At 45.2% G+C, this 25890-nt stretch overlaps 1 protein-coding gene across 1 annotated transcript in view; it reads right to left on the bottom strand.

Moving 5' to 3' along the window:
• Nucleotides 1-4483, bottom strand: part of POLR1F (RNA polymerase I subunit F) — a 46319-nt gene extending 41836 nt beyond the window's left edge. Inside the window, exon 1 of the mRNA XM_069648481.1 lies at nt 4169-4483. Coding sequence (XP_069504582.1) covers nt 4169-4434 — 266 coding nt within the window. The 5' untranslated portion in view covers nt 4435-4483. The remainder of the gene's footprint in view (nt 1-4168) is intronic.
• Nucleotides 4484-25890: the final 21407 nt, after the last annotated feature.

Here is a 25890-nt window from a genome sequence, read left to right as displayed (position 1 = left end):
GTAATTGTCGGAACATCTTGAAGAAACAACCCCACAATGATTGGCTGAAAATTGTAAGCCGGTAATAAGGACACATGACAGCAATCTGCCTCAAGCCCCAAACTACAGATGTATAAGCAAATGAATAGGTTCCATGTAGGTTCATTAGCAGCCTTCATGGATACCCCTTTTTGAAACATTTTTAGGAGGGAAAGTTCTTACCATGCCTAGTTTCCTCTTAAATCACCCTACGGCAGTGGAAGGGGGTTGGGGAGTGGGATTGATGCTGGGTATTTTTTGATGTTGCTTTGAAGCACTCAGACTGGAAGTACACATGTCAAGAGCGTAGAGGCATTTTTTTGCCGAGAGTTAAACCTTGTGTCCAGTGGTGCTACAATGCTTGGCCTGGCAAGCATTCTTTGTTCTGAACATTGGTTGTAGATGTGCAATGTTGGTCGTGGTGAGCTGAAGTTCGATTCTGCCACCAGGGTTGGTTCAGCAGTGAACATGCTGGCGACTAGATATGCAGTTTGAGACAAGATTGTTCGAAGCTACCCCGGTCAGTTTGATTGTCAGCAAAGTAGATGCTGGTTAGTTCGAAAGGCAGCAGTTGCAGCAATGAGCTCCAAGTTCAAGTCAAGACAAGGACAGGCTCTGCTGGTGCAGTTCAGTGGGAAAATAGTTTGAATACGCAAAAAAGAGGCTCCAAGATCCAGAATGTGCCAAATGCATCACAGGAGAATCTTGTTGGCTCAAACAATGGTCAAAGACAGCTTGAAGCCGTTTGGAAACAAATTCCACTTGAAGTCTAAAGATGAATCAAATAAAGGGTGAGAGACCCCCTCTTTTATAGGCAAATGTCCATATGTGATTGGATAAAAGTAAGCCTGCTTAAAGAGGTTCAATCTGTATTCTTCTGACAAGTGGTCTTTGCCTTCTTGCATCCTAGCTAAAGGGCTTTGTGCTAAACAAAGTGAAGGAGAAATACAGAGAGAAATAGGATGTTCACCATATTTAAGGTGCTCCCTCTGGCTACAAAAGCTTCACCCCTTACTAGGCCCATAGCATCAAAGGCCCTTTCGTATGCAACATGCCGATAAGGCTAGTCCTTTTTTGTAGGGTCTGCTGTAAAGATTTTCGATTCCCTGAATACACATAATCCTTCACAGCGGTCTTGGGCTCTCAGTGTTGACACAGGTATAATAGAAATCAGATGTGGTTGTCCATAATTATGTAGATTAACATCCACCATACCCTAGGCTTAGGTATGGCTTATGTTTAAAGATTCAACTTCCACCAGTATAGGAATGTCCAATAAATAAGGGTTTTGAGGAAAGCTGCAGTCTTTAAAACGCAGTCTCAGTGCTGGAGTGGCTTGGCGGCACCCATGTCCTTTGAACATGTGTTGTACCAATAGCGAGCAGGCGCTGCAGATCAGGAGACTGATGCAACAGTGCACTTGTGTCACTATGCTTTTGGCATGAAGCTTATTGAAACAGGGTGGGGATCTGGTTAGCAGACTACTCTTTCTGAGATGGAATTAACAGCATCATGCATTAAAACTTTTTTAAAAACCAAGGCTTTTACATTTGTCAGATGGCAATTCCTCACAACGTCTTAAAGCAGCCTGGTGTGGGCTGACATCTTTGGCAGTGTGCAGCCTCTGGTTCTTTGGTGGAGAGTATCAGTAGCATGAGCAAATTCATATCTAGAAAAATAGTCACATTCCTCCCACATCTGCAGGTTGAGTAACTTGATTTGCTATCTCTTTCATTCTTCTTCTCTGCACAACTGGTAGTGGTTGTGGTGTAGGATGCGCAGGGTTTGAAATTGAGGGGAGCTGGAAGCTATTTAGTTCCCGCGTGTGGCCTAGAAGAGCCTGGCTAGCTTGGCACCAACAGCTACCAGGAGCTACCTTTGGCTCCACAGGCAAACCGATAACGTACAAACACATCCATGTGGATTCAACTCTGTGTGTTTATGACAATCTATAAATAAGCATTAGCACACATCTGCACACCATTTAAAGCAGAAGGGGTCATAAATAAGGGACAAAGTGCATCTTATGTGGAAATTAGATTGTTTGAACTGTATGTGCTACCCAGTGGTAGCTCCTGGTCATTGGTTAATGCTGAATACCCAGGAGCTGCTTTTAGCGCCTGCTTATCAAATTTTATTGATCCCTGTCACATCTCCCAACTTTCTGACAAACAGACCCTCAGGGATCATCTTCAATCTGGTTTCCAACCTCTGAACTCTATTGAGTCAGCGCTTCTAAATATCAGCAATTACATCTCTTCCTCTTGTCTAACCGTTCCATCTATTGTGATCAACCTCTGTGGCCTTCGATTCCGTCAACCATTCGGACCTTCTCTCAACACTATATATCTCCTAGGCATTGGTGACAGAACCCTCACATGGTTTGTTTCATATCATGCCCCAGACACTTCCAGGTGTCCAGGGAACAGCCTTACTTCCCCATTGACCCCTCCTTATTGTTGGTGTTCCCCAAGGATCATTCCTAGGTCCACTTCTCTTCACCCTCTGTTCTTGGCACATTGATCTCCTCCAATGGCATCTCGTACCAATTCCTCACTGAGGACACTCAAACATTCTCCTTTCCCTCCGTATCTGTTGTGCGACAGTCAAAAATGTCTGTCTCTCTAGCATCAAATAATGGAGGGCTCCTCACTCCCTCAACTCCACTAAGAATGAAGTTCTCTACTTCCCATCCAAACAGGCTACCGTTTCCACTCTACAATTCTCTCCTGGCTGCCTTCCTTACTTTGCTTCTGCTCGCAACCTTGATGTAATCTTCAACCATCTCACAACTTCTCGCTCATCTCCAATCTGAGGCGGAGGCCAGACTTAATCGCCTCAATATAAGAACTGTTTTTTTTTTTAAATAAAAGACATCTTCTGCCCTCCAATACTGCCAAGCAGTTGGCCTCCTCTTTAGTACTCTTGACCTGACTACCATGCCAGTCTACTATATGGCCTACCCAACTATGCTTTTTGCACTTTTGACAAAATCCTCAACTTTGCTGTCCATACACTCTTCAACCTTCTCCACTTTACCTCCACCACCCCAGCCCGTCGTCAGTTAGGCTGGTTATTTACGAGACAAAAGGGCAAAGTATAAACGTATTCTCATCATCTTCAAAACTACACACGGACGTGCCCCACCATAGCTATCAGCCCATCTCACTCCCTACTCCTCCTCCCTCCAACCACTATCAGCTCATCTCATTGCCACCTACACTCCTTGCTTCTGCTCTTACTCTCCTTACTCCGGAATGCTCTTCCTCTCTACACTACTACCACGCTCTATTTAAATCCATCCTCCTAGCTTTCCTCCAATCTGAAGAACCCCTTGAATAGCATTCTGCGCATCTCCCCTTTATCCCCTCCCCCTAGCTCTCTACGACAACCCCACAGTACTCTTCACTCACCCCTTCATCCTAAAACGGACACTTCCTCCACTATCCCGTTCCTATATCATGCTCTACGGTCCTCGTTCCCAGTTAATGTTTCTACTGCCCCTCATCTGGTCTTAAATCCACAACCTCTCACCCACTGTTAAGGACACTTGTCATCCGCTCTGTATATCAATGTTAGAAAGATATGTGAGAAGTGTTGTGCCAACAATGCATTGATTTTCCCTGTAAATTTAAATAAATAGTGGTGCACAGTTCACACCGGGCTGGACTTTAAATGCATGGCACCCAAATGTAGGACTGCAACGATTAGTTACATTTTTTTTGCAAGTCATCATTGGTGTGTTCATCATTCACATCACTAAGGAACAGACAGGCTGTGCGGCACTTGCTTTATGCGTGTTGGCACATGTTTAAACCAGAGCCAAGCGTCTCCAGGCAAAACAAACTCTGAAGCCAAGTGGGAAAGGTGCTCTTTTTAGCTACGTAAGGATTCATTTACCATGACCAGACGGGTCTTTCATGGGGCACAAACAGATACCAAACCTGGAAATGGGTAACCAAATACTTCTGTCTGCCAAATATCATGCATTTAAAATAACCTTATTTAGTGGAAACGCTAACCCTTAATCTAAAGCAAGCAAATAAGAAACTACGAATGCCATATTTGGCGCAGAAAAGCCTTCTTCCTCGGTGGTTCTAAGTCAAAAGTGTAAACAGCAAGTTTTGAAAAACATAACCCTTGTAGTTACCCCTCACTGTAGCGCAGCATCTCAACGTTGAGCTGGTCATGGATACCTGTTCTCTTGCGACTCAGGTACTTCGGTGACAGCGCCATGTGTCTGCGGCGCGAATCCAAAACCAGGCAGGAGTAGCGTCTACTCATCAGGGAACAGGCTTCAGGGAAGGAAGGTAGCACTGTCGCGGACAAAGTCACGGGCTCCTTTAGCTTGCTCGCGTCATGTCCACCTTTATCGTTCACCAGAACCTCACTACCCGGATTCCCCAGCTCTTCCATGCTGAAATTGTAGTATTTAGTTCAAGTAGAGCAAGGGACCTTGTAGTACGACTTAATCACGTGACTCGGGCGTAACGTACCACGCGCGTAAGAACTACGAAATCTCCTGCGCTTACCACGTCGTGTTATGTTCTCTCCTCTGCAGTTCAGCTTGACTGACGCTCTCGGATAAAACTGTGCTGTAATCGACCGATGTAATGACGTTTCCCGTAGAACTTTTGAAGCCTATGATAAGTGAATTACATTGTATTTCGGCACCCGTGCAAACGTCTCGCTAGGACTTTGAAACATACCTGTCTATATTTGAAAATCAAAAACCCTGAGATGTATGACCCGCCCACAGACACACATGACTCAGCCCCTTTTCACACGCTCGGCCCACATGTCAACATGTTCAGTTTGCACTTTACAGTGGAATGCAATACGTGTTATTAAATTGGCTATTTATAACCACCCAAATTGCATAGGACGAATGGCATAGACCTTCCATAAAATCAATTCACACACATAACAAAGAGGATATTTTCTTCAAATAGTGTTTTTGAAAACGTTAAAGTACTGAAATTTGACATTTCTCTTTAGTTGTTTGTTGTTTTACATTAGGGTAGTGGTGAGGTGTGCAGCATGCAAACCTGATGGCTGTGGTTCAATCCCTGAGGTCGGCATGAATTCAAAGAGGACCTTCAATGTTTTGCACCTTAGCTGGGGATGACAGAGTCCACTCTCTGAAAAAACCTCGTTTGAGCCCTTGCAAACTGGCCAAAAAGAATGAAAACTTAAGCAAAACAAACGCGGTAATACTGCCTTCAACACTGGATTGAAAGCAGAATTTAATGTTTATTTTGCTCCAGTCTGCATTCTTTTTGGTCCCTCCCACACAAACCCAGAGACTTCAGGATCTTCCCCATAGACGAGGCTAAAAACCTGGAGTCTCTGAGGAAAACCCAGAGGTTAGGCAGGTATGCTTTGAACACAGACTGTGTGCATACCTGCTTACATTCCAAAATGAAAAACCCAGAGATCATCCATACCTACCTAACCTCTGGGTTTTATCCGGAGACGCCCAAGTTTTTACGCTCTTCTCCGGCTCTCCGGGGAAGAGCGTGGAGTCCCTGGGTTTCTCGGCTGTCCCTGCGTCTCCACTAGATTTGTGTGCTTTTATCCCTTTCCTGCCATGCATGCAATACTGGCAAGTAACGCTGTGTCCACCGGTTATTCCTAACAGCACACCTGAGATGGGAGTTCATGTTTCATTGCTGCCCCCCCCCCACCCCAATGTGCTCATGTTTGCCTTCAAAGCGATTTAACTAATGAAGGGCAGACATTACGGCCTTTGCTATGGCAAACGTGTGCTATGTCAAATGTGGATAAAAAAAGCTATTGGGTGTTTGCAAGATTTCTTTATCACGTTGATAATGCACTCAGTTTACATACACGTTCACATTTGACTATATATATTTTTGATGGATCTTTTAATATGTTTTGCACATTTGGTGCTCATTAAATCCTGTTAGTTTATTAAACACATGCAACAAACTTAAATGTATTGCAGCATGTGGGCGTGACCTTGCGAACATGTGCGCAGGGCATTCTAGTGACGTAGATCTCTGGGTTTTTCATTTTGGAATGTAGGCAGGTATGAGATCATTATCTGCACACCGCTACCCCCACACATTCACGTGTGATGAAGTTCCATGTGAATCAGTGATGCTCTGTGGCTGCAGGAGTTTATGGGCCTGATCTGGGGACAGTGAAATGTTACAAAAAGCTTGAAATCCTTTAATAATAATAATGTCTGGACTGCATTTCTTAAACCACACACTCCCTGTCACTCTGCACTAGACAGAGTGTGTATCACTGCTTTGTTTAATAGCCAGCTCCCGCATTACTCCTGCAACACAGGGCCACCCCCTCCACAGTCCACAGCAATAGAAGGGAGCAGTGGGACAACACCGCTTGAGTAAGATGAAGCGTTGCGTCCTAGGAATGAAACACAAATAAAGTTCTCCAAACGGTTCACCCAATAGGGTCAAGAGGACTTCCTGCACTCGGAAAGGCCTTGGCGGTATGAGCAATGTTGTGCACGGGCAGCAGAGCAACAGGTGGAGAGGAGGAGGGATGGTGCGAGGAGACATGAGGGGACACTGGAAAACCCGGAGACTCCACGCACTTCCTCAGAGACTGGGAGAAGAGTGTAAAAACCCAGAGTCTCTGGGCTAAACGCGGAGGTTATGCATGTATGACTGTGTTGTCTTTGTAAAGATGGGGTCGCCTGAATGGGAGTTGTAAACAATGGTCTGGGCTTTGTAGTCATGGTTCTGCATAGAGAAAATTCAGATTATCTAGATTTGGTTTTGGAAGACTGATGATATGATCTGGATCCTTGAAAAAGGGTAAGATAGAGTTGTTTCTGGACACGGCTTGAAGAGTACGTATTTTTCACCAACACCATAGAACCTGGCTGCCATATTTAATTTTGGCTATTGGGTGGCGCTGAAATCGCTACGTATAGAGCCAAAACTATTGTCATTTAAAATAAGATCTTTAACATGAAAGCTTGAAATAGGGGCTTTGGTTGCAGGGTTGAAATGCTTTTCAATTCAGGTTGGCATATGAGGATGGATTCGTGGTAGTTTGGCTATGTGTGCCACCCATTTAACGCCCATTGCTAAGTGAAATCTATAGGATTTGCCACCTTTTTTCCGTTCAGCCACACCTCCCTTTGCACTCTTTGGCTCATTTTCTACGGTGTGGTGAATTTGTCAGCCATTTTTACGTCCAAAATGGTGGCTGCTATATTTTGATGTTAAGAACAAGTTTTGTGACTTTATTGCTGCTTTTATAAATATTTACTACAGCTTTGAAGTTATGTTACACATTTTAATGTATTTTATATTTAAAATAAACAAGTTAAATTAATAGTTACATTTTGGTCTAAATCGTCTTTCAAAATTTTCAAATAGTGATTTTTGGGGTGTTGGTCAGTGTTTTTGCTGTAAGCAGCACCTGATTGGCTGTACAGTGAGTGATGTCAGTATAATAATAATAATATCTAGTTTTATATAGCGCTACAAGCCCGCAGGCATCTGAGCGCTGAGCTAACAGTTGATATTATTACCCCACAGCGTGATATTGCATGGTACTCAATTTATCGACCTCGGATGGATGAAAGGTTGAGTTGGCCCTGCCAAGATTCAAACCTGCATCAACAGGCTGCACACGGGTGTCAGAAACGGGCACTCAGCTCATTGTGCTATTTGACCGGCTTTTCATGGCAGCCATTTCCTTTCACCATCCGACAATAATTAGGTTATTTGTATTGTATGTCTTTTTAGGACAAACCATAATCAACCAATCCCATTTAAAGGGCTTAAGGTAAAGCAAGGGCAATTTTAATTTTAAAGTGAAGCTCCCCGGAGCCAAGCGTTAGAATTCTGATGCACTGGTGAGTCACTGCTAGGACCGGTGCGCTTGCAAAGCCGCTGGTGACAGAAACACTTAATTCCCTGGTATAATTCCTACTGGTAGCAGCCACGCGTTATTATAATTACACTTCGCCTGCTAGTGGTAGTGAGGCATTATTACTGAGATAGCATGGGTATTAACAGTTGTACTGGTATCAGTAGCATTTGCATTTGTGGCAGCATTACTAGTAGTGCTGGAGGTTGTGTACATCTCCTCATAAACTAGGTTCGCGCACTGGGGGCTGGCCGCATGTACACTGCTGTTGCACCGGTTGCCTGTGTGTATGCTTCCTGTGTTTGACAGCTCGCTCATCCCCCGGGTGAAAGAGCTGCTGAAAGTGGCATCAAAAACAATAAAAATCACTGGGCGCATGTACCGCCTTTGTCTGCAAGGGTGTGTACCTGGTGGTCTGTGCACACCAGGGGCTCGGCTCCTCATGCTCCAGGGCGGGCTAATCTCTACAGATAGTGTTGAACAGGTTAGCAGGATGGGATAATGGTACGCAAGTTCAAAAAGCAGAGGGAGCTTCTTTAACCCAGAGCAGATCAGTCAGGGATGCAGCATAACATATTTCCTTTGTTTAGAAGTTCTACTCCAAGCTACTTTTTTGTGCTCGGTGGAGAAGGCAAGGATACCTCTATGGTGTAATGATGGTGGACTCACTGTAGGGTTACTGAATACTAGCAGATGGCATTTTGGCCGCAAAGTTACCATTGTAGCCATCCTGCACTAGAACCACTCCCCCTCTTTAGTCTTGCTCTTTTAATACACTGAGCCTGCACATGAAAATTATATCTAAAACCATCATTCTAGTTGAAGAAGAGGTCCCGAGACCACTCCTCTGCCCTCCCAAATTCACGACAAGACGAAAGGATAGAAATGCTCGCAACCACCCATCTTATTTTGGACAGATCCCTAGCGCACCAATGATTGGTTATCCTCACATCCAGCCATATAGACCGAATACAGTGCAAATCTTTCCATGTGTGGGAGAAGAAATCGTGATCGTGGACATAAACGCCTAAATGGACGGTCTCGACGAAGCACCAAGAAGGCATGGTATTGACGTCATTAGTGACACCACGACATAGCAGCATTAAACATCAAGCTCACTCGCAGTCTTGCACTGCATCACATAAACACACACTCGTATACATGAAGAACATAAGTGAACAGTTCTATAGCTAGAGGACAGATACATATACATACTGTCAATGCTTTTATTATTTTTGCACTAGCCAAATGCAGTAACGCAGAACTGCAAAGAACAAGAGATCCTGAGCAAGTTTGATGATGCTTAAAGCCAATAGCCGCGTCCACATACAGGAGTGCATATGTAGCCTGATCAAACCACGTATAGCTAACCTATAGGGAATGTAGTTTGACATGAGCAATGTAGAAACTGCATAATAAGGTTTTAGGAAAATTACAGCAGGCCGCAAGCCACAGAGCATGGGATAAGGAGAAGCTGATTCAGGCTTCACGGAGAGCAAGACATGCAAAAGCCAGGCTCAAGGCCAAGGTCAGAGATACAAGGAAACATACCAATCTCCAGACAACAAGGGGATGAGCTGCAGAAAAGCAGAATAAATCCTCATAAATGTGAGCTGAGGAGCTCAAACGTGTGGGCTCTAAGCAAGTGGTACAGCCGAACGAGACAATGGGCAGTCATCCGTGATGGAAAAAAGGAGCCGATCCCAGCAAGCAAGACCCAGACCGCAGCAAGTGTTGCAACGTAAGGAGCATATTCTCATAGGCAAAGATGGTACACACAAGTCACAATACAGACACATACTTGTTCACATCACATTGAACAGGTGCACAGCGAGCTGAGAACTCGATCGAGTCCCAGGCTTGGGGGCATTAGCTCTAACCAATCACAGCTTAGAATTCCAGGGGTAGATGGCAAGAGGCACGAACCAATGGTAATACTCTACAAGAATGTAATAGATAGTTCCTTGGAGATGGGACAGGCAAGCCGCCTGACATGCAAGAACCAGTGGAATAACATCTATAGGTAACCGTACAGGTTATTAAACTCTCAATACACAATCCCTCATGCTTATAGGTTTTTTGGAGAAGGGCCCACGTGATTACGCCAAAGTCATACAAAACTGGCCTGCACGCCATGGAACGATGAGATTTAGGAGAGTCCTCCTGTGTTTTTGTATTGATCCCTGTTGGATTTATTTGCAATAAACCACAGTTTGTACTTGCCGTTGACTGAGTCCTCCATTTATTCTGTGGAGGGAGTTGGGCCCTCCTAGTCTGCGGACCGCCAGCCTCGCTCTGGCATACCTGGGAGACCCATCCAACAAATTTGTACAGCAGCTATGCTTTTCTGCCAGTCAATAACCTCAGACGTCTGTTTAAATTTTGGTGAATGAAATATCAGTGTGTGTAACCAAGTATTTGGGTAACTCTAACATTTTAATCCTTTTCTGTTCATTTGTGCACAGTGGGTGCACATTTGATTTGTGGTATGCAATGACGTTTGTCAGCATCTCTTCCTGAAGGCTTTGCTCCACTCGGACACAAAGTTCATGTATAGTCTTTTCTGCTCGGCAGCTTTATGTCACAATGTGCGATGCTGCCAAAAATCCTCTCATGCCTTGGGAAATGGAAAACATCAGGTGGTGCCGAGAGGCCACACGCTAACACTCTGGAGTAACAGTTAAAATAAGCAATGGGAATTCCAAAATGTGGGAATTTTGTGTAGTCATAGGAAAGGCACTTGTCAGGCAGTGATAGTGTTATTAACTGGCCATTGATGGTAGTGCATGCTAAATTGTGCCTGGCCATTTAATAGCTGTGCCTGGCATATGCCGAATGCTTATACAAAAGCCAAAACTGTTGGCTTTTCCAATGTTTGTTTTCTGTTTGCTTGTGTGACTAAAGATGGGACAGACAGGGCTGTCATGGCTTTGACCGAGCCAGGGTGTCTGGCCTGGCTCTTAGGGACCAACACTAGCAAAGTCAGGGAAATGGCTGTGGCCACAGCGAGTTTGTGTCAGGATTCTTTCAGGGTGGTGAGGTGAGGAATGGGTCTAGGAGAGAAGGCAAAGAGGCTGGGGGAGAGAGAACAGGGGGTTCACACTTGGCGGGTGGGGGGAGTTACCCTCAGTATTTTGTCAGTGGTGGTGCTAGGAAGGGGGAAGAAATAAGGGGGTAGTGGATAGAAAAGCGGCTGGGGAAGGAAAGGGGTGATGGCACTTGGGGTTGTAGGATTAGCACTATTATTTGCTGGTTGTGGCCTGTGGAATGGGGAAATATGTGCCTGGTATTACTCAGGGTGAGGTGGGGGGATAGTGGATGATGGTTTAGGGAAGGACAAGCTCGGGGGAGAGAATGGTGGATATTGGCGCTGGTTGGGGGGTGGAAAATTGTGCCGTCAATGTCGCCACTTTGCCACACTTCCCTGATGCCATAACAGAAAATGCTTAGACTCCCTGTCCCACCCAATCAATGAATGGTGGAGAGTGGGACAGAAAGTCGTGCAACAGCGCTTTTGTATGTGCAGTCACGCCAGGGAAGCATGTGTCTCCAGAGCTCTGGTTCTCTCTAGGCTGGACTATTGCAACAGCCTCTTTCTAAACCTGCCTGTTCTACTCTCTGTCCTCTGCAACTCATCCAGAACAGGACTGTGAGAACTGTCCTTGGCCTCAATCCCAAGGATCATATCTCTCCAGGACTGAAATCTCTGCACTGGCTCCCAGTGGCTGCGAGGCTTAAGTTCAAAACCCTCTGCATTGTCCACAAAACCATCAGGGTCCTGGTGCCTCATTACCTTCAGCTCTCTCTTCCTAAATATCTTCCTTCCTGAGATCTTCACTCATCCGCCTCCAACTCCCTCAGGGTCAGTCGCTTCTCCAAGCAACGAGTTGGCAGTAGATCTCTTTCCTCGGCTGGGGCCTCCCTCTGGAATAGCCTCCCTGCCTCCCTGCCTCCCTGAAACTTGAGGAGAACCATCTCCGGTTCCGGAAGCACCTCAAAACCTTTCTCTTTGCTTCTGATTTTTCTCCTCCTCTCCCCTGCTGACTTCCTGGCTGTTACTGAAACTGCACTGGTTACCTGGCCACCCCCAGATCTCGGGCCCAGGTCCCCCCGCCAGTCGCGCACCTGCACTGCCTTCCTGACAACCCCCATACTTAGGGACTGTTTCTGTGTCCCTACAGCTCCACTACCAGCACTTGACTCCCGATGTCTGCACTTGCACTTGCCACCAGCTGGCAGTTACGTTACTTATTGTTATTATTCTTTATCCCATGTACTGCACTTTCCCCCTCCCCCTTCCCATGCACTTGCGCAATCTGAATGACACCTGGCCTAGTAGGATCATTGTCTGTCTTCCCTCTGTTCCCCCTCCCTTGCCGCGTCGCGCCTTGAAACACTTGTGTACAGGCGCGTTATAAAAGCCATATCATATCATATCATACTGGGCTTGCCCAGTTCTATGTGGGACATTTCCAATTGCATTTGTTATGTGTGACACTTTATTGAAAAGAAGCTTAAGCAGTTTCTGCCATATAGTTTTGTAAATTTAGGAGAAATTATCCCTTTTTATAACACTCCAAACTGCTACTGTGTCAGGTCTCTCTTACACACACATACATTTAATGGAAAAGGCTATACCCTCACGCTTTACACCCCTTCATATACTCACACATTAGGTGCTATTTTCTCTATAGCCTGGGTGTTCTTGCTCTCCCCCATGCAATCTCTCTCTGTCTAGGTACCAGCCCCCTTTCAGGTCCCTTTAACTCCACAAGCACACTCCTCATTCCTCTAGGTGCTTTCCCCTCCAGGACCTCCCTTGTTTGTGCATATTAAGTAGCTTTGGGTTTTCTCCCTAAGTTACTAGGGTAATCCAGACGTGGAACTGTTGCTCACGGTTCTTGCACGTGTCTGGGGTTGCTGTTGGTACTCTTTTTCAGAAGAGAAGTGCCTGGAATTTCGGTGCTGGACTGCCCTTGGGCAGGACAAAGGCTGATATGTTGTGGACATTTCTGTTCTGTGAAAAGATGGTGAGCTAAAGACTCGGGTTGAGACTCTAACCCGAGATATAGGCTGGTACAGAGACACTCTCAGGACCCCGCTTGTTTGTGCATATTAAGTAGCTTCTGGATTTAACTCTAAGTTACTAGGGTAATCCAGATTTGGAACCTTTAGTCAGTGTTCTTAGAGAGGCACTTCTCCACCTCACTGACTAGGTCCAACCATGCCAAAACATGTGCCTGGGGTTCTCTTGTTCAGAAGAGAAGTGCCTGACATTTCAGTGCTGCACTGCCCTTGGGCATGACAAAGACTGATATGTTGTGGAAATTTCTCTTCTGAGAATTGATGGTGAGCTAAGGACTCAGGTTGAGACTCTAACCCGGAATATAGGCCGGTAGAGAGACACTCCCAGGACCCCCTTGTTTTTGCATATTAAGTAGCTTCTGGATTTAACTCTAAGTTACTAGGGTAATCCAGATTTCGAACCTTTAGTCAGTGTTCTTAGAGAGGCACTTCTCCACCTCACTGACTAGGTCCAACCATGCCAAAACATGTGCCTGGGGTTGCTGTTGGTACTCTTTTTCAGAAGAGAATTGCCTGGCATTTCGGTGCTGGACTGCCCTTGGGCAGGACAAAGACAAATATGTTGTGGACATTTCTGTTCTGTGAAAAGATGGTGAGCTAAAGACTCGGGTTGAGACTCTAACCCGGGATATAGGCCAGTACAGAGACACTCCCAGGACCCCCCTTGTTTGTGCATATTAAGTAGCTTCTGGATTTAACCCTAAGTTATTAGGGCAATCCAGATGCGGAACACTTGCTCACTGTTCTTAGAGAGGCACAGCTCTACCTCACTGACAAGGCCCAACTAGCCCGAAACATGTGTCTGGGGTTCTCTTGTTCAGAAGAGAAGTGCCTGGCATTTCAGTGCTGCACTGCCCTTGGACATGACAAAGACTGTTATATTGTGGACATTTTTCTTCTGTGAAAGGATGGTGAGCTAAAGACTCTGGTTGAGACTTTAACCCGGGATATAGGCCGGTAGAGAGACACTCCTAGGACCCCCCTTGTTTGTGCATATTAAGTAGCTCTGGGTTTTCACCCTAAGTTACTACGGTAATCCAGACGTGGAACCTTTAGTCAGTGTTCTTAGAGGGGCACTGCTCCACATCACTGACTAGGTCCAACCAGGCCAAACCATGTGCCTGGGGTTGCTTTTGGTACTCTTGTTCAGAAGAGAATTGCCTGGCATTTTGGTGCTGGGCTGCCCTTGGGCAGGACAAAGACTAATATGCTCTGGATATTTCTCTTCTGTGAAAGGATGGTGAGCTAAATACTCTGGTTGAGCCTCTAACCCAGGATATAGGCCGGTAGAGAGGCCCTCCCAGGACCCCCCCTTGTTTGTGCATATTAAGTAGCTTTGGGTTTTCACCCCAAATTACTACGGTAATCCACACATGGGACTGTTAGTCAGTGTTCTTAGTGAGGCACAGCTCTGTCTAACTGACGAGGCCCAACCATGCCAAAACAGGTGTCTAGGGTTGCTGTTGGTACTCTTGTTCAGAAGAGAATTGCCTGGCATTTCGGTGCTGGATTGCATTTGGGCAGGACAAAGACTGATATGTTATGGACATTTTTCTTCTGTGAAAGGATGGTGAGCTAAAGACTCTGGTTGAAACTCTAACCTAGTATATAGGCTGGTAGAGAGACACTCCCAGGACCCCCCTTGTTTGTGTTTTCCCCTCCATACCATCAGACGGCACTCCACTGGCAAGGCAATGCTATTGAAAATAATACAATGGTGATCTTTCACAGCCTAAAATCCTATTAGGTTAACATAACTAGCATTCACATCTGGCAACCAGCATTCACATCTGGCACTCTATCCAACCCCATTAACCTTTGAACGCACTCTGTGCTGACTTCGGCCTTGGTACCCTCTCTTATCACCACTGGTATTACCACAGTACCTCTGTGCACATATATCTGCTCCCCACACACAAACCTTCTTGGTAGGACCTGCACCCTCCAAATTCACCCACTATTTTTTATTTTGTATTTATTTAATGGGTGTGTGGCCTGTACATGCAAACATTTCACCAACAGACACCTTAAAATCAATAAAAAGTTAGCAATAATTGTAAACTGCACAATTCAACAATTCACGGAAAAAGGAAAAAAAAAGAGAAGGAAAAGAAAGAAAAAACCAAATCCCAACAGCAATCACAAAAGAAACCCAGATCATCATCCAAAGTACAATCCATTGAACTTCCGTAGAAATACATCACTCAACATTATCTGACAGGAAAGCAGACCTTCAATCCAACAAGATAACGTGAGAAACAAGCACAGGCTAGAAGTTGGTTCAATTACTGAGAGATATCGAACACTTCTTCCAAGAAGCTAACCACTCCAATGATCAAGGAAATCTGCTCTCCCAACCTAACCCAAGCCCATAACTCATCCGGTCTGAGTGTAGAAACGTCCCCCAGGAGTTTACTCACGTGTCTTTCTCTCATTTCAAGGGAAACATATGGGCGGAACCCTCTTTTTAGGGTCCTGACTCTCGAGGGTTAGGAAATGCAAAAGTATAGGGGTGTAGAGTCAAAGGCTTCTTGGCCAAAGGCATGATAGGGGGTCAACAAGGCCTTGCAGAAGAGCTATGTGGCTAATAGCTCAGAAAAAGGAGAACATCGTGGGATGCACAAGCAATGTAAATTTAGCAAGGCATAATTCCAACATTTTTTAATGTGCCGTAGCACAGCACATTTACATACACAAGTGCGCTTTTAGTTTGCGCAGTGCTGAATTAGTACATGGTAGTGACAGTTGTTTAACTTTTTTTGTATTGTTAGAGGTCACAATACATTTAACATTGTCATAGTAGTGACAGTCTTTTTTCTGTATTGTTGAAAATCACAATACATTTAACATTGTCGATACTTGGGTAGGTGTTTCTGGTTCGGTGGTTGGTTGACACAAAAGGGCAGTGGAGCAGCGCTGCAGGGTACCAAACTGTCTTCAGGACATGAAAGTCATTGTCGAGCAGGGTTAATTGAGGATGGCATAATCCTATGGTGAGAGAGGAGACTGGGTTTACAAACGGTGAACTCTTAGTATTTAGGAAGAAAAAGGGATCCTTTCAGGAGTCCAACACTATTCCAAGACGCATGCGTAGTCTGCATCATGAACGACGGCCTCGTTTTCACTTCTACTCCTAACTGCAGTCACACAGACGCACCGGACCACAGAGATACAGCTCCTCGTCGGCACAGGCAAGACTGCTGTTTAGATACAGCTCCTCGCCATATTCTCCACAATAAGCCTCTGGCCCATTCACGCCATGACCTCTTGGTAATGTCTGCACGGACGGCCTCCGAGCCTCCAAGCACGTCCATAGGCGGGCCTGATCACCCCGTGGGACTCTATCGCCTCAACACAGCCAGTGCCACTCATGTTAATCCTGACTTCACTAGGATTCACAACTACATCACGGGCTGACTAGGCACCAGATATATATATTTTTTCTGGTTCCCGCTCATCAGCACTATACCCACAACGTGCCTTTTACAGACCATGCGCAGCCACCTACAGGCAGCTCCATTCACATGAGCACCACCCCTACCCCTACGCTCCTAAATCACACAACGAGCCCGGGCACATGTCACGGCCTATAGCCCTTGAAATTGTTTTTTATAATCCTTTAGTCATTGTTTGATTTTTCAATTTAAATTTAGATTTGGGCCTCTGACTTTCGCAGACTGCCCCCTCAGCCGCATATCCAGCAGCTGAGACCACCAAGACTTCAGCCATGGCGTCCACTAATGTCTACATGGTAGGTCCTGGTCCTTGCATCCCTTTTTCCCCCTAAATACTAATTAGGGAGATCCCCGAGTTCACCGTTTTTAAACCCAGTCTCCTCTCTCACCATAGGATTACGCCCTCCTCAATTAACCCTGCTCGACAATGACTTTCACGTCCTGAAGACAGTTCGGTACCCTGCAGCGCTGCTCCACTGCCATCAGCCACTGCCCTTTTGTGTCAACCAACCACCGTACCAGAAACACCTACCCAAGTGTCGACAATGTTAAATGTATTGTGATTTTGAACAGTACAGAAAAAAGACTGTCACTACTATGACAATGTTAAATGTATTGTGACCTCTAACAATACAAAAAAAGTTTTAAAAAAACTGTCACTACCATGTACTAATTCATCACTGCGCAAACTAAAAACGCACTTGTGTATGTATATGTGCTGTGCTACGGCACATTAAACATTTTGTTGAATTATGCCTTGCTGGTAAAATAAATTTACATTGCTTGTGCATCCCACAGTGTTCTCGTTTTTCTGAGCTATTAGCCACATAGCTCTTCTGCAAGGCCTTATTGACCCCTGTCACGCCTTTGGCCAAGGAAGCCTTTGACTCTACACCCCTATAATTTTGCATTTCTCCCATTTCATTCACCCCATGACAACCCAGGACCACATGATACAATGGGCCTCATTACACAGACGGTGGCACCCATTGGGCAGTTATAGTTTCTTAAAGGCACTGTTTCAATGCTCCAACACAATCTCCAGGCTGCAAAACATGGTCTCAGTGCTTGCCTCCATTTTTGTGCGTGTGACTGGACTCACCTGTCAGACTCCCACGCCAGCGTTCCACACCTTCAATGAGCAGTTATAGTTTATTAAAGGCACTGCTCCAACACAATCTGCAGGCTGCAAAACATGCTAGTCCCAGTGCTCGCATCTACTTTTGTGCGAGTGACTGGACTTGCCTGCCGGACTCCCGGACTGGGGCTCTGTGCCGCCAGTGGGCAGTTATAGTTTCTTAAAGGCACTGCTCCAATGCTCCAACCCAAACTCCAGGCTGCAAAACACATTCAAACGCATCTGATAAGATTCAGTAATTAACACTCAATGAATGTGTCTTACACTCGCATGTAAAAAATAAATCTTTTAATTATGAGAAACATGTAATACAGAATCATTTATATTATTATAGTCACTATGCACAACACACTAAACATGCAAAAAATAATTAATGAAAGAATTGAAATCATTATCATCACCTCAAGGCTGAGACGGATCAAACTTCTCCAAGAAATCATAGGGCCACATTACACGGATGGCAGTGGACCAAGGTGCTAATAGAATAAAAATAAAATACCGGCACCACCTTGATGGAAAGGGGAATTACCGCCCTATTCCAAGGTTGGTGGGGCGGTAATTCCCCCTTCCCCCATTGCCCTTCCCCATTTCCATTTTTGCCCCATAGGGCATAATGGGAATGGGGAAGGTGCTAATTACGGCACCGCAAATTGCGGTACCGTAATTAGCTCCCTGGTCCCTTTGCGGGTTGGTTTTTAAAGCCTGCAAAAAGCAGGCGTTAAATTCTCCAACCCGCAAAGGGACCTCGTATTAAGGCGGTAAGGGTTTACCGACTACCGTGTAATGAGGCCCAATGTTTCCGCTACATTAGCTTTTTTGCAAAATCTACAATCTGGTTTGCTGCCACTCCATTGTTTCCCTTACAGTAATATTTACTTAGTGGTGTACAGATGTAAAAGAAATCTCAAACATTGTGCACAATACTGGCTACAAGGGAATCTCTCCAAGTATTTTGGCAAGACGCCCCTATCTCGGGAATCCCATGCGGTTACTGGGAAAAGTGCAAAGTCCGTTCTTTGTTCGCAAGTAATGACCCAGTCCCTTTTCCATTGCCCTTTCTTGACTAACCAAGATCTCCTCATTCACGTCCAGTTCACTTAGGACGGATAGGCAGAAAACGGTTTATAGTGATTACATCGAAAAAAAAGGATTAACAAACCAAACCATTGAAAAAAAAGCACCTAATGCCAAAGCATCGACAGGCTATCTTTTACATGTAAAAGTGCCTTTCCATCTAAACCAGTCAATCGAAAATATAAATGGACTGGTTTCAATGAAAATGCACTTTTACATGTAAAAGATAGCATCTCAGTGCTATTTTCTGTAACTTTAAAATGTTACATGGATCTGTCCAGTGCTGAGATTTCGGCACTGGCCAGCTCCTTGTAATGTTTAAAAAATGTTTTTGTATATTGGGGGGTAGGAGAGGTTCCCACGCCCAACCCCCAACCCTAACCCTAATATAACCCTTAATCTAACCCTAGCCCCAACCCTAACCCTAATCTAACCCTTAATCTAACCCTAGCCACAACCCCAACCCTAACCCTACTGTAACCCTTAATCTAACTCTAGCCCAAACCCTAGCCCTAACCCAAACCCTAGCCCTAATCCTAACACAAACCCTAACCCTTTTGATACTACCATCGAATTATATGCAATGAAATGGTCATTCAATGGAATGGCATTTCGTTGCTTATAATTGGATGTTATGGTGTTCGATGCTATGTGTTCGATGGATTGACCGTTCACGTTTCAAGCGTTTGTTTCTTACCATTTTTAAGTGCATCCCTCAAGATTTTAAAGCATCTTACTATTTCGATGAGAATGCATTTCCTCCAAAAAAGGCCTTCCAGTTTAGCTGACATCTTGTTTGGGGTAAACCGGGAACATTCCATGCCTTAGGTCACTGTTGGGACAACCTTTTGTCAATAAAAAGTCATCAATGGGGTCAAGGTGAATTTACAAAACCTCTTTAAGAGTGCCAAACGCTGACCCGACAAATGTTGCATTTTTCCCCGAAGTGAGTCAACTCTTGGTGCGTCATTCACGCTACAGTTTAGGAACATTCCTAAGTATTTGAACACCTCCACTTTTAGAAGCCGTTCCCCGGCAAGGTACCACTTTCCCTGCTTCCCCCTCTTTCCCTGTAGTCTCTTTAGTGTCAAGATCCTGGACTTAGATGGTTTATGCTCAGCCCATTATCTGCCACATACGTGTTGAGCACATCTAATTGTCTTTGTAAGACCAAGGGGGTTTGTTCCCAGAGGACCAGATCATCAGCATAAACAAGATGACCAATTGGGTGGCCGATTGTTCTTGGTGGAAATCCCCTTACCTTGTTCAATACATCACCAATGTCAGAAATAAAGAGATTGACCAAGGCCAGGGTGAGCAGACACCCCTGCTTCATGCCACTAGATGTATTTATGGATCTTGACGATAGGCCAGCGCCATTCAACCATTCCCTTAAATAGGTTCCCTTGTGTATGGCACGGATTACTGAGACCAAGTCTCTCGGGCAGTTTCGCAGGGCCACTTGTCCCTATAGGGCCAATCGGTTAACCAAAGGCCTGGGCCAGGTCTACCAAGGCTAAGTAGATTGTTCTGCTTTTGTCAGAGCTTGGGCCTTCCAAATATTGAGCAGCAGGATATTGCAACTGGTCCCCATAACTCGTACAAAACCTGACTGGAGTGCACCAAATGGCCCCTTTTCTAGGGCCCATTCGTCTAATCTCTTCTGGAGTATCCCTGCAAAGAGTTTTCCAATTACATCCAAAAGAGAAATCGGTTAATCATTTTTAGGATCTTCTTGGTTCCTTCTTTGAAAATTTCGACTGTAATAGATTGTTTCCAGGAAATTGGGACCCCAGCAACTGCCAAAATTTGTTTTAACTGGTCCATTATGAATTCAGACCATAGTTCGGGATATTTGTTTAGCATCACGTTTGTGATCCCGTCCGGCACAGGCCCCCTTGAATTACTTGCTTTTTTGGACAATATGTCTATTTTGGCAAACTCGATAGACCAACCCCCTCTTTTCTCACAGTTTTTAGTTGTTAATGGGCCACTAGATGTATTAAAACACTGTGTGAAATGGCCAACCCACTCATCCTCTGCTTCTGCATTCAGTTGAGTAGCCTGTGGTGGGGACCCTATTGAGTTGATCAATTTCCAAATTTCTCCAGTATTTTTACTAGACATTTACTTTAGCATTTGCTCTGCATCCCTATTCAATTGTTTGACTCCTTTGGACCTACCCCAATTCCTATATACTTGCCGTCGATCCTTCAGGATTCTCACCATTTCCTCACCTGAAGTTTATAGTGATGACTTGATTTTCTTGATGGCACTTCTTAACAAGCGTTTTGTCGATACTATTTCCCTATCGTAAGCATGCTTTCTTGGGAAAACCCTTAGGCTATACGCTCCCATCATTTCCTTGAATTCTGATAGGAGCGCTGGATAGTTGACAAAGGGAAACACATAGATGCCTTTTCCGGTTTCCACCACCACCTTAAAATTCTCAGTAACATGAGCGATCTTTGCTTGATTCAATCTGAGTCTGTTATGTCCTTGAGTAACCTCAAGGTTGTTTGGACCCCACACTGATTTTTCTTGCATTCCAGTTTGCCAAACCATTCTCAGAATGTTGTGATCACTATTGTCCATCTCGAGGACCTCTAGAGTGTCTACACAAGGGAGGAAATTGCTTGAAACATAAATATGATGGATGGTAGAGCTGGAATCGCTGCTCTTCGAGGTAGCTCCTCTTCCCATAGGTGCTCTCTATTGCTCCCCTTCCCCCTAATCATTGTCCTATCTTTACTCCAAGACAGGGCATGTTAAAATCCACACATTGGATTATAGCGTACTCTGAGACCAACTCGAGCATGCTTTGGAAATCGTTTAAGAATGTTTGGACAGAAATGGCTTCAGGTTGCCAGTAAACATTACGTAAGAGTAAGTCAGTTCCCCGAAGGCTAGAAAAACCGGGGAATCTAATCCGTAAAGCATGGGTAAATAGGATAGGATTGAACATGGTCATTACTGTCCATCCCAGGCGTGATCTGATGTCTTTTAGCAATCCAGAAACCGGCCTTCCCTTCAACCTTTTTTTTTTGCTGGATTTAAAAAACAGAGTAGCCATCTCCAAAAGATTTTTGCTATCCACGTTTCCTGGAAACACAAAACATTTTATAAAGCAAAATCACAATCGCCTTCCCAAACAAATGTGCGAAACCACTCGTATTCCATGAACACAAGGTCTGACCTCTCTGTAACGTAGCCAAATCTAGTTATCATTTCTTACAGTCTGTGGACAGGGCCCTAGGTAACCAGTCCCAGCATTCCCCACCCACCCCCTTCGCTGACCTACTGGTGATGGATTCAACTGTCCTAATCCATACTCTTTATCGTTAATGGTTACTTTAAAGGCAGGTTTATCCTCCCACTTAAAGGAGACTTTCGGCAAATGCTGCTTCCCTCCATCTCCCTTCTTTTTGTCACTGCAACGGTGATACTCCACCAATTGTTCGGGACCTCTTATTGCCCCTACCCCTGCAATGTCCCATTTTGCTTATCTCGAGGCCCCACCCCACCTTCTCTGGTAGCTCATCGGTCAAGTCATATCCTAAGGGCAAGAGAAGGGCTGCATCCTCCATCAACCCATCTTTGACCAACTTGGAGGCAAAACACATTTTTAGATGATCAAATCGCGTATCACTCATAAACTCTACTGACTCAAGGAGCCTCATTACGAGTCCAGTGGTAACCCTGCCGGTGCTACCGTCGGGTTGACGCTGGACTTGTAAAAGTTACCGGCACCTAGCTTCCCGGTATCACCAGGACATTACAACCGGGAGCTAGGTGTTAGGTGCCGGTAAAATGCTGTTCCTCATTCCTGTGGAGTCCCATAGGACTCCATGGGAATAGGTACACAGAAGCACCGCCACCGTAGCTGCCGGTGCTTCCGTGATGGGTCTGCCTACCGTGGCCGGTGTGTCTGCCATGGTCAGACTTGTCGGGCATGGCGTCACTGGCATGCAGACTTGTAATATGCCGGTCCGGAAACAACGGTGCGGGTAAACTTACCGGCACCCTTTGTTCCGGATCGGCAGGGTCAGAATGAGGCCCAATATCTTTTCAGCGTAATCAGTGTAATCTATGTAAATGGTGAAACAATCTTAGCACATTTACCCGGTTCAACACCAGTCTGTCTTTTATATCCAAAATACTTGCAAGGTGGACACATCGCCCATCACTGCCCGGTGTTCGGGGGGCTCTCATTCCTGGTCTTTGCTCCTCCATCTCCCCCACGTCCATGCCTTTCAAGTTCAAATGCGCCAAACCCAACCAAGATTCTAGAATGTTTTTCTGACACTATTCCAAGGTCAAAAACCCATCTTGATTCTTTGCACTCTTTCCCACTGATCCCTGGTAACACTGTCACTCAAAACCCCTTTGTCAAGGCTTGTTGTTAACAGAAGCATGACATGGTGGACCTGGGGTGAGCTGTACTCAATCAATGATATCTCCAACTCACTTGGGCATGATGACAAATTCATGAGCTCACACAGGTTGTTGAAAAAAGTCTCCTTGATCCCCAATGGCTAAATTTAATCGCAATGTCATTAAGATTTGAGACCACGTTACTCCTGACCTTCCTTCTTTTTTTGTGTTGATGTATTTGTTTTTGTATCCGCAGCAGTGGGCAACGGGCTGAGATGGAAAGTTGCCTTATGGTTTTCTTTGATGCGTTAGATATGACTGTTTTCCCATCCAACATGTTTTTCGTTTTTGGTACCTGCTGGGGGTAATTCTTCGTCTTACCTCATTTTCCCTGACTCTTTGTAAAGATTGCATAGGCCAAAGCCTGCTCTTTAGGGATTGGTGTATTACTTTCAACCCTCAAGTCCTGCTCCCCCACGTATTCGTCTGTTGTCGCCTCACTAAAAGGCATTTCCCGGAGACAGAGCAGGGCTTCCTCCTCTTCATGGTCCTCTACGACTACCACCTCTGTGAGTCTTGTCTCCGGTTTGGTTTGTACCAAGGCGTCGACCAAAACAGAGGTGCTAAATTCATGGTGCTCTTCTCTTGTGTTCCCCATTTTACCAGAACTAGCTTTAGACCTCGTAGGTACTGACATCCCTTGGTGCTGAGCGGACGCTTTCCTCTCCTTACGGTCTTTGACCACATTTTCTAGGATGAATTGGATTGTTTTTACCTGTTAATCTTGGTAATCTTGGTTCCTGTCCAGATCATCCGGGACAGCCATGATGAATCCCTCAATTAATATCAATTTTGTGTGCATCATTGCCAAGGGAGTTGCCTGGTATTTTAGTGTCTCATACAATTTAGTGAAGGGATCCAGAACTATGGATAATGCCGCCACATTGTTTGAATTTATTCCTCCATTTCTATCAGCATTTCCAGGTTTATCTGCCTCATTCTGTTCGGCAATCGTTTGGGAGCCTTTCTCACTATTTACATTATGGTTAATTAGTGCTTTCAAGGAACCCATGGATGCATCTGTCAGGTTATGTACATTCCCTTTAGGGCATGACCATGGAAGATCGCAGCCCGTTTTCGATAAGGGCCTGTCCTCAACCAGGAGGGGAATCTGAAGAGTCGTTGAACCTTCCAGGAGCCATGTTTGTTCCTTCGAAATGGATTTTAATTGCTGCAGCAGAACATTAGTAGCCGGCTCTGCATTCCACTTATAGATTCCCAAGTTTGCTTGGCCTGTTTGTTCCTTCCTCCTTTGTTGTCTTCTTTTCCACGCTCTTGGAGGGCCTTATAACCTCCTTGTTTCCCTGGCCTCCTTCACCCAAAGGCTCCTGAGGTACAACTGCCACAGTCCCCACGTTTTACAACTCACGATTCGCGAGTCAGTAATGTCCTCCAGCTCGAAGGGACTTTAAAGGGACGATTAGTTTCAAAGTAGACGGAATGTATAAAAGTTCGAAGTCTGAGATTTTAAATACATCTTTCTTGGGCACTAGTCAGGATTACTTCTCAGTCTGGTTCCCAGCACTTATCCCAGTGTGTGGGCTAAATAGCCTAGAACTGTTGTAGAGGAAACGTCTCTTTGGTGAATTTGCGCCCGGGTCATTAGATTTTTAAAGGGTGGCCCAAAATTGGTCAACACACAAGAGTATAGATCTCCATCTTTCACCTACTTGTGAGACTCCAGGGACCATCCACTCTTCTTTCCTCGTTCATTAGGCAATTAACTTGCAGCTGGTTGATTCTTAAGTGTCAAACTCAGGGGGAAGAAGATTTGTGGCTCCTCGTCCCCCTTGTTATCCGAAGATCTTAACCCAGTAAAAAGTTGGTTTGTCTCCTCTGTTCTCGCACTTGTCACGACGGTCTCAACTTGGCCTACCTGGTGGCCATTAAAAATGTCAACACCGTGGGAGGCTCTTGCAAGGTCCACTGTTATCCTCCTTATGTGTTCTACTTCGGCAGTGACCAAAGTTTCTGAGTCATGTTGGCTTGAAAGATTTCTCATGTTTTGTTCCTCGGATTGAATGCAGGGTGTGTCAGTAGAAGCCACTACACCAATTTTGCAGTCAATCGCCTGTGGACTTGATACTTCTGTTATCCCCCATGCTCCAATACTGTCCATTCTCGCATCATCACGTTATGTCACCCGATACCACCTCTGTACATGACTGGGAGACTCCAACTACTCAACCCCAGGTGAGAACCTTTTTGGGCCTCACTGGGTATTACCGCAACTTCATGGTGGATTATGGAAGAATATCTGCCCCTCTGACCTTTAGGGCCTTTACTGGTTCGAAGGAAAGTCTGTGTAGTGCACCTGTGTTGTTTTTGCCTGACTACAGTAAACCCTTTATCGTTCAGACCGATGCCTGCAACACCGGAATTGGAGCCGTCTTGTCCAAGTTAGATGACAAAGGGAGGGAACATCCTATCATATTCATCAGTAGACAACTCAAGTGCAGAGGACTTAGGTGGGCTACTGTTGAAAAGGAATATTTCAGTATAGTTTGGAGCCTTAGGTGTTTTAGGCCCTACTTTACAGGGTCTACCTTGAAGGTCCAAACACACCATAAGCCCTTAAAATTGCTTATGCAGATGAAGGGTGAAAACGAAACTGCTCAGGTGGTCCACTAGCCTGCAAGGGCTAGACCTCACCATTGAGCATAGATGGTACGTTGACCGTCTGGATGAGGCTGTCAATCTCGTGGTAGATTAGACCACGAGATTGTCACCACCTAACCTCAGTCTGGAGGGGGTTGACTGTGATGCTGAAATACATCGGAGGGACAGGGCCTCCGTATCCTTGCCCTTTAT

The sequence above is a fragment of the Ambystoma mexicanum genome, chromosome 2q (assembly GCF_040938575.1).
Source record: "Ambystoma mexicanum isolate Mex_15411 chromosome 2q, UKY_AmexF1_1, whole genome shotgun sequence".
NCBI lineage: Eukaryota > Metazoa > Chordata > Amphibia > Caudata > Ambystomatidae > Ambystoma > Ambystoma mexicanum.
The sequence above is the reverse complement of the archived record's forward strand: the minus strand, read 5'-3'. Positions and strand labels throughout refer to the sequence as shown.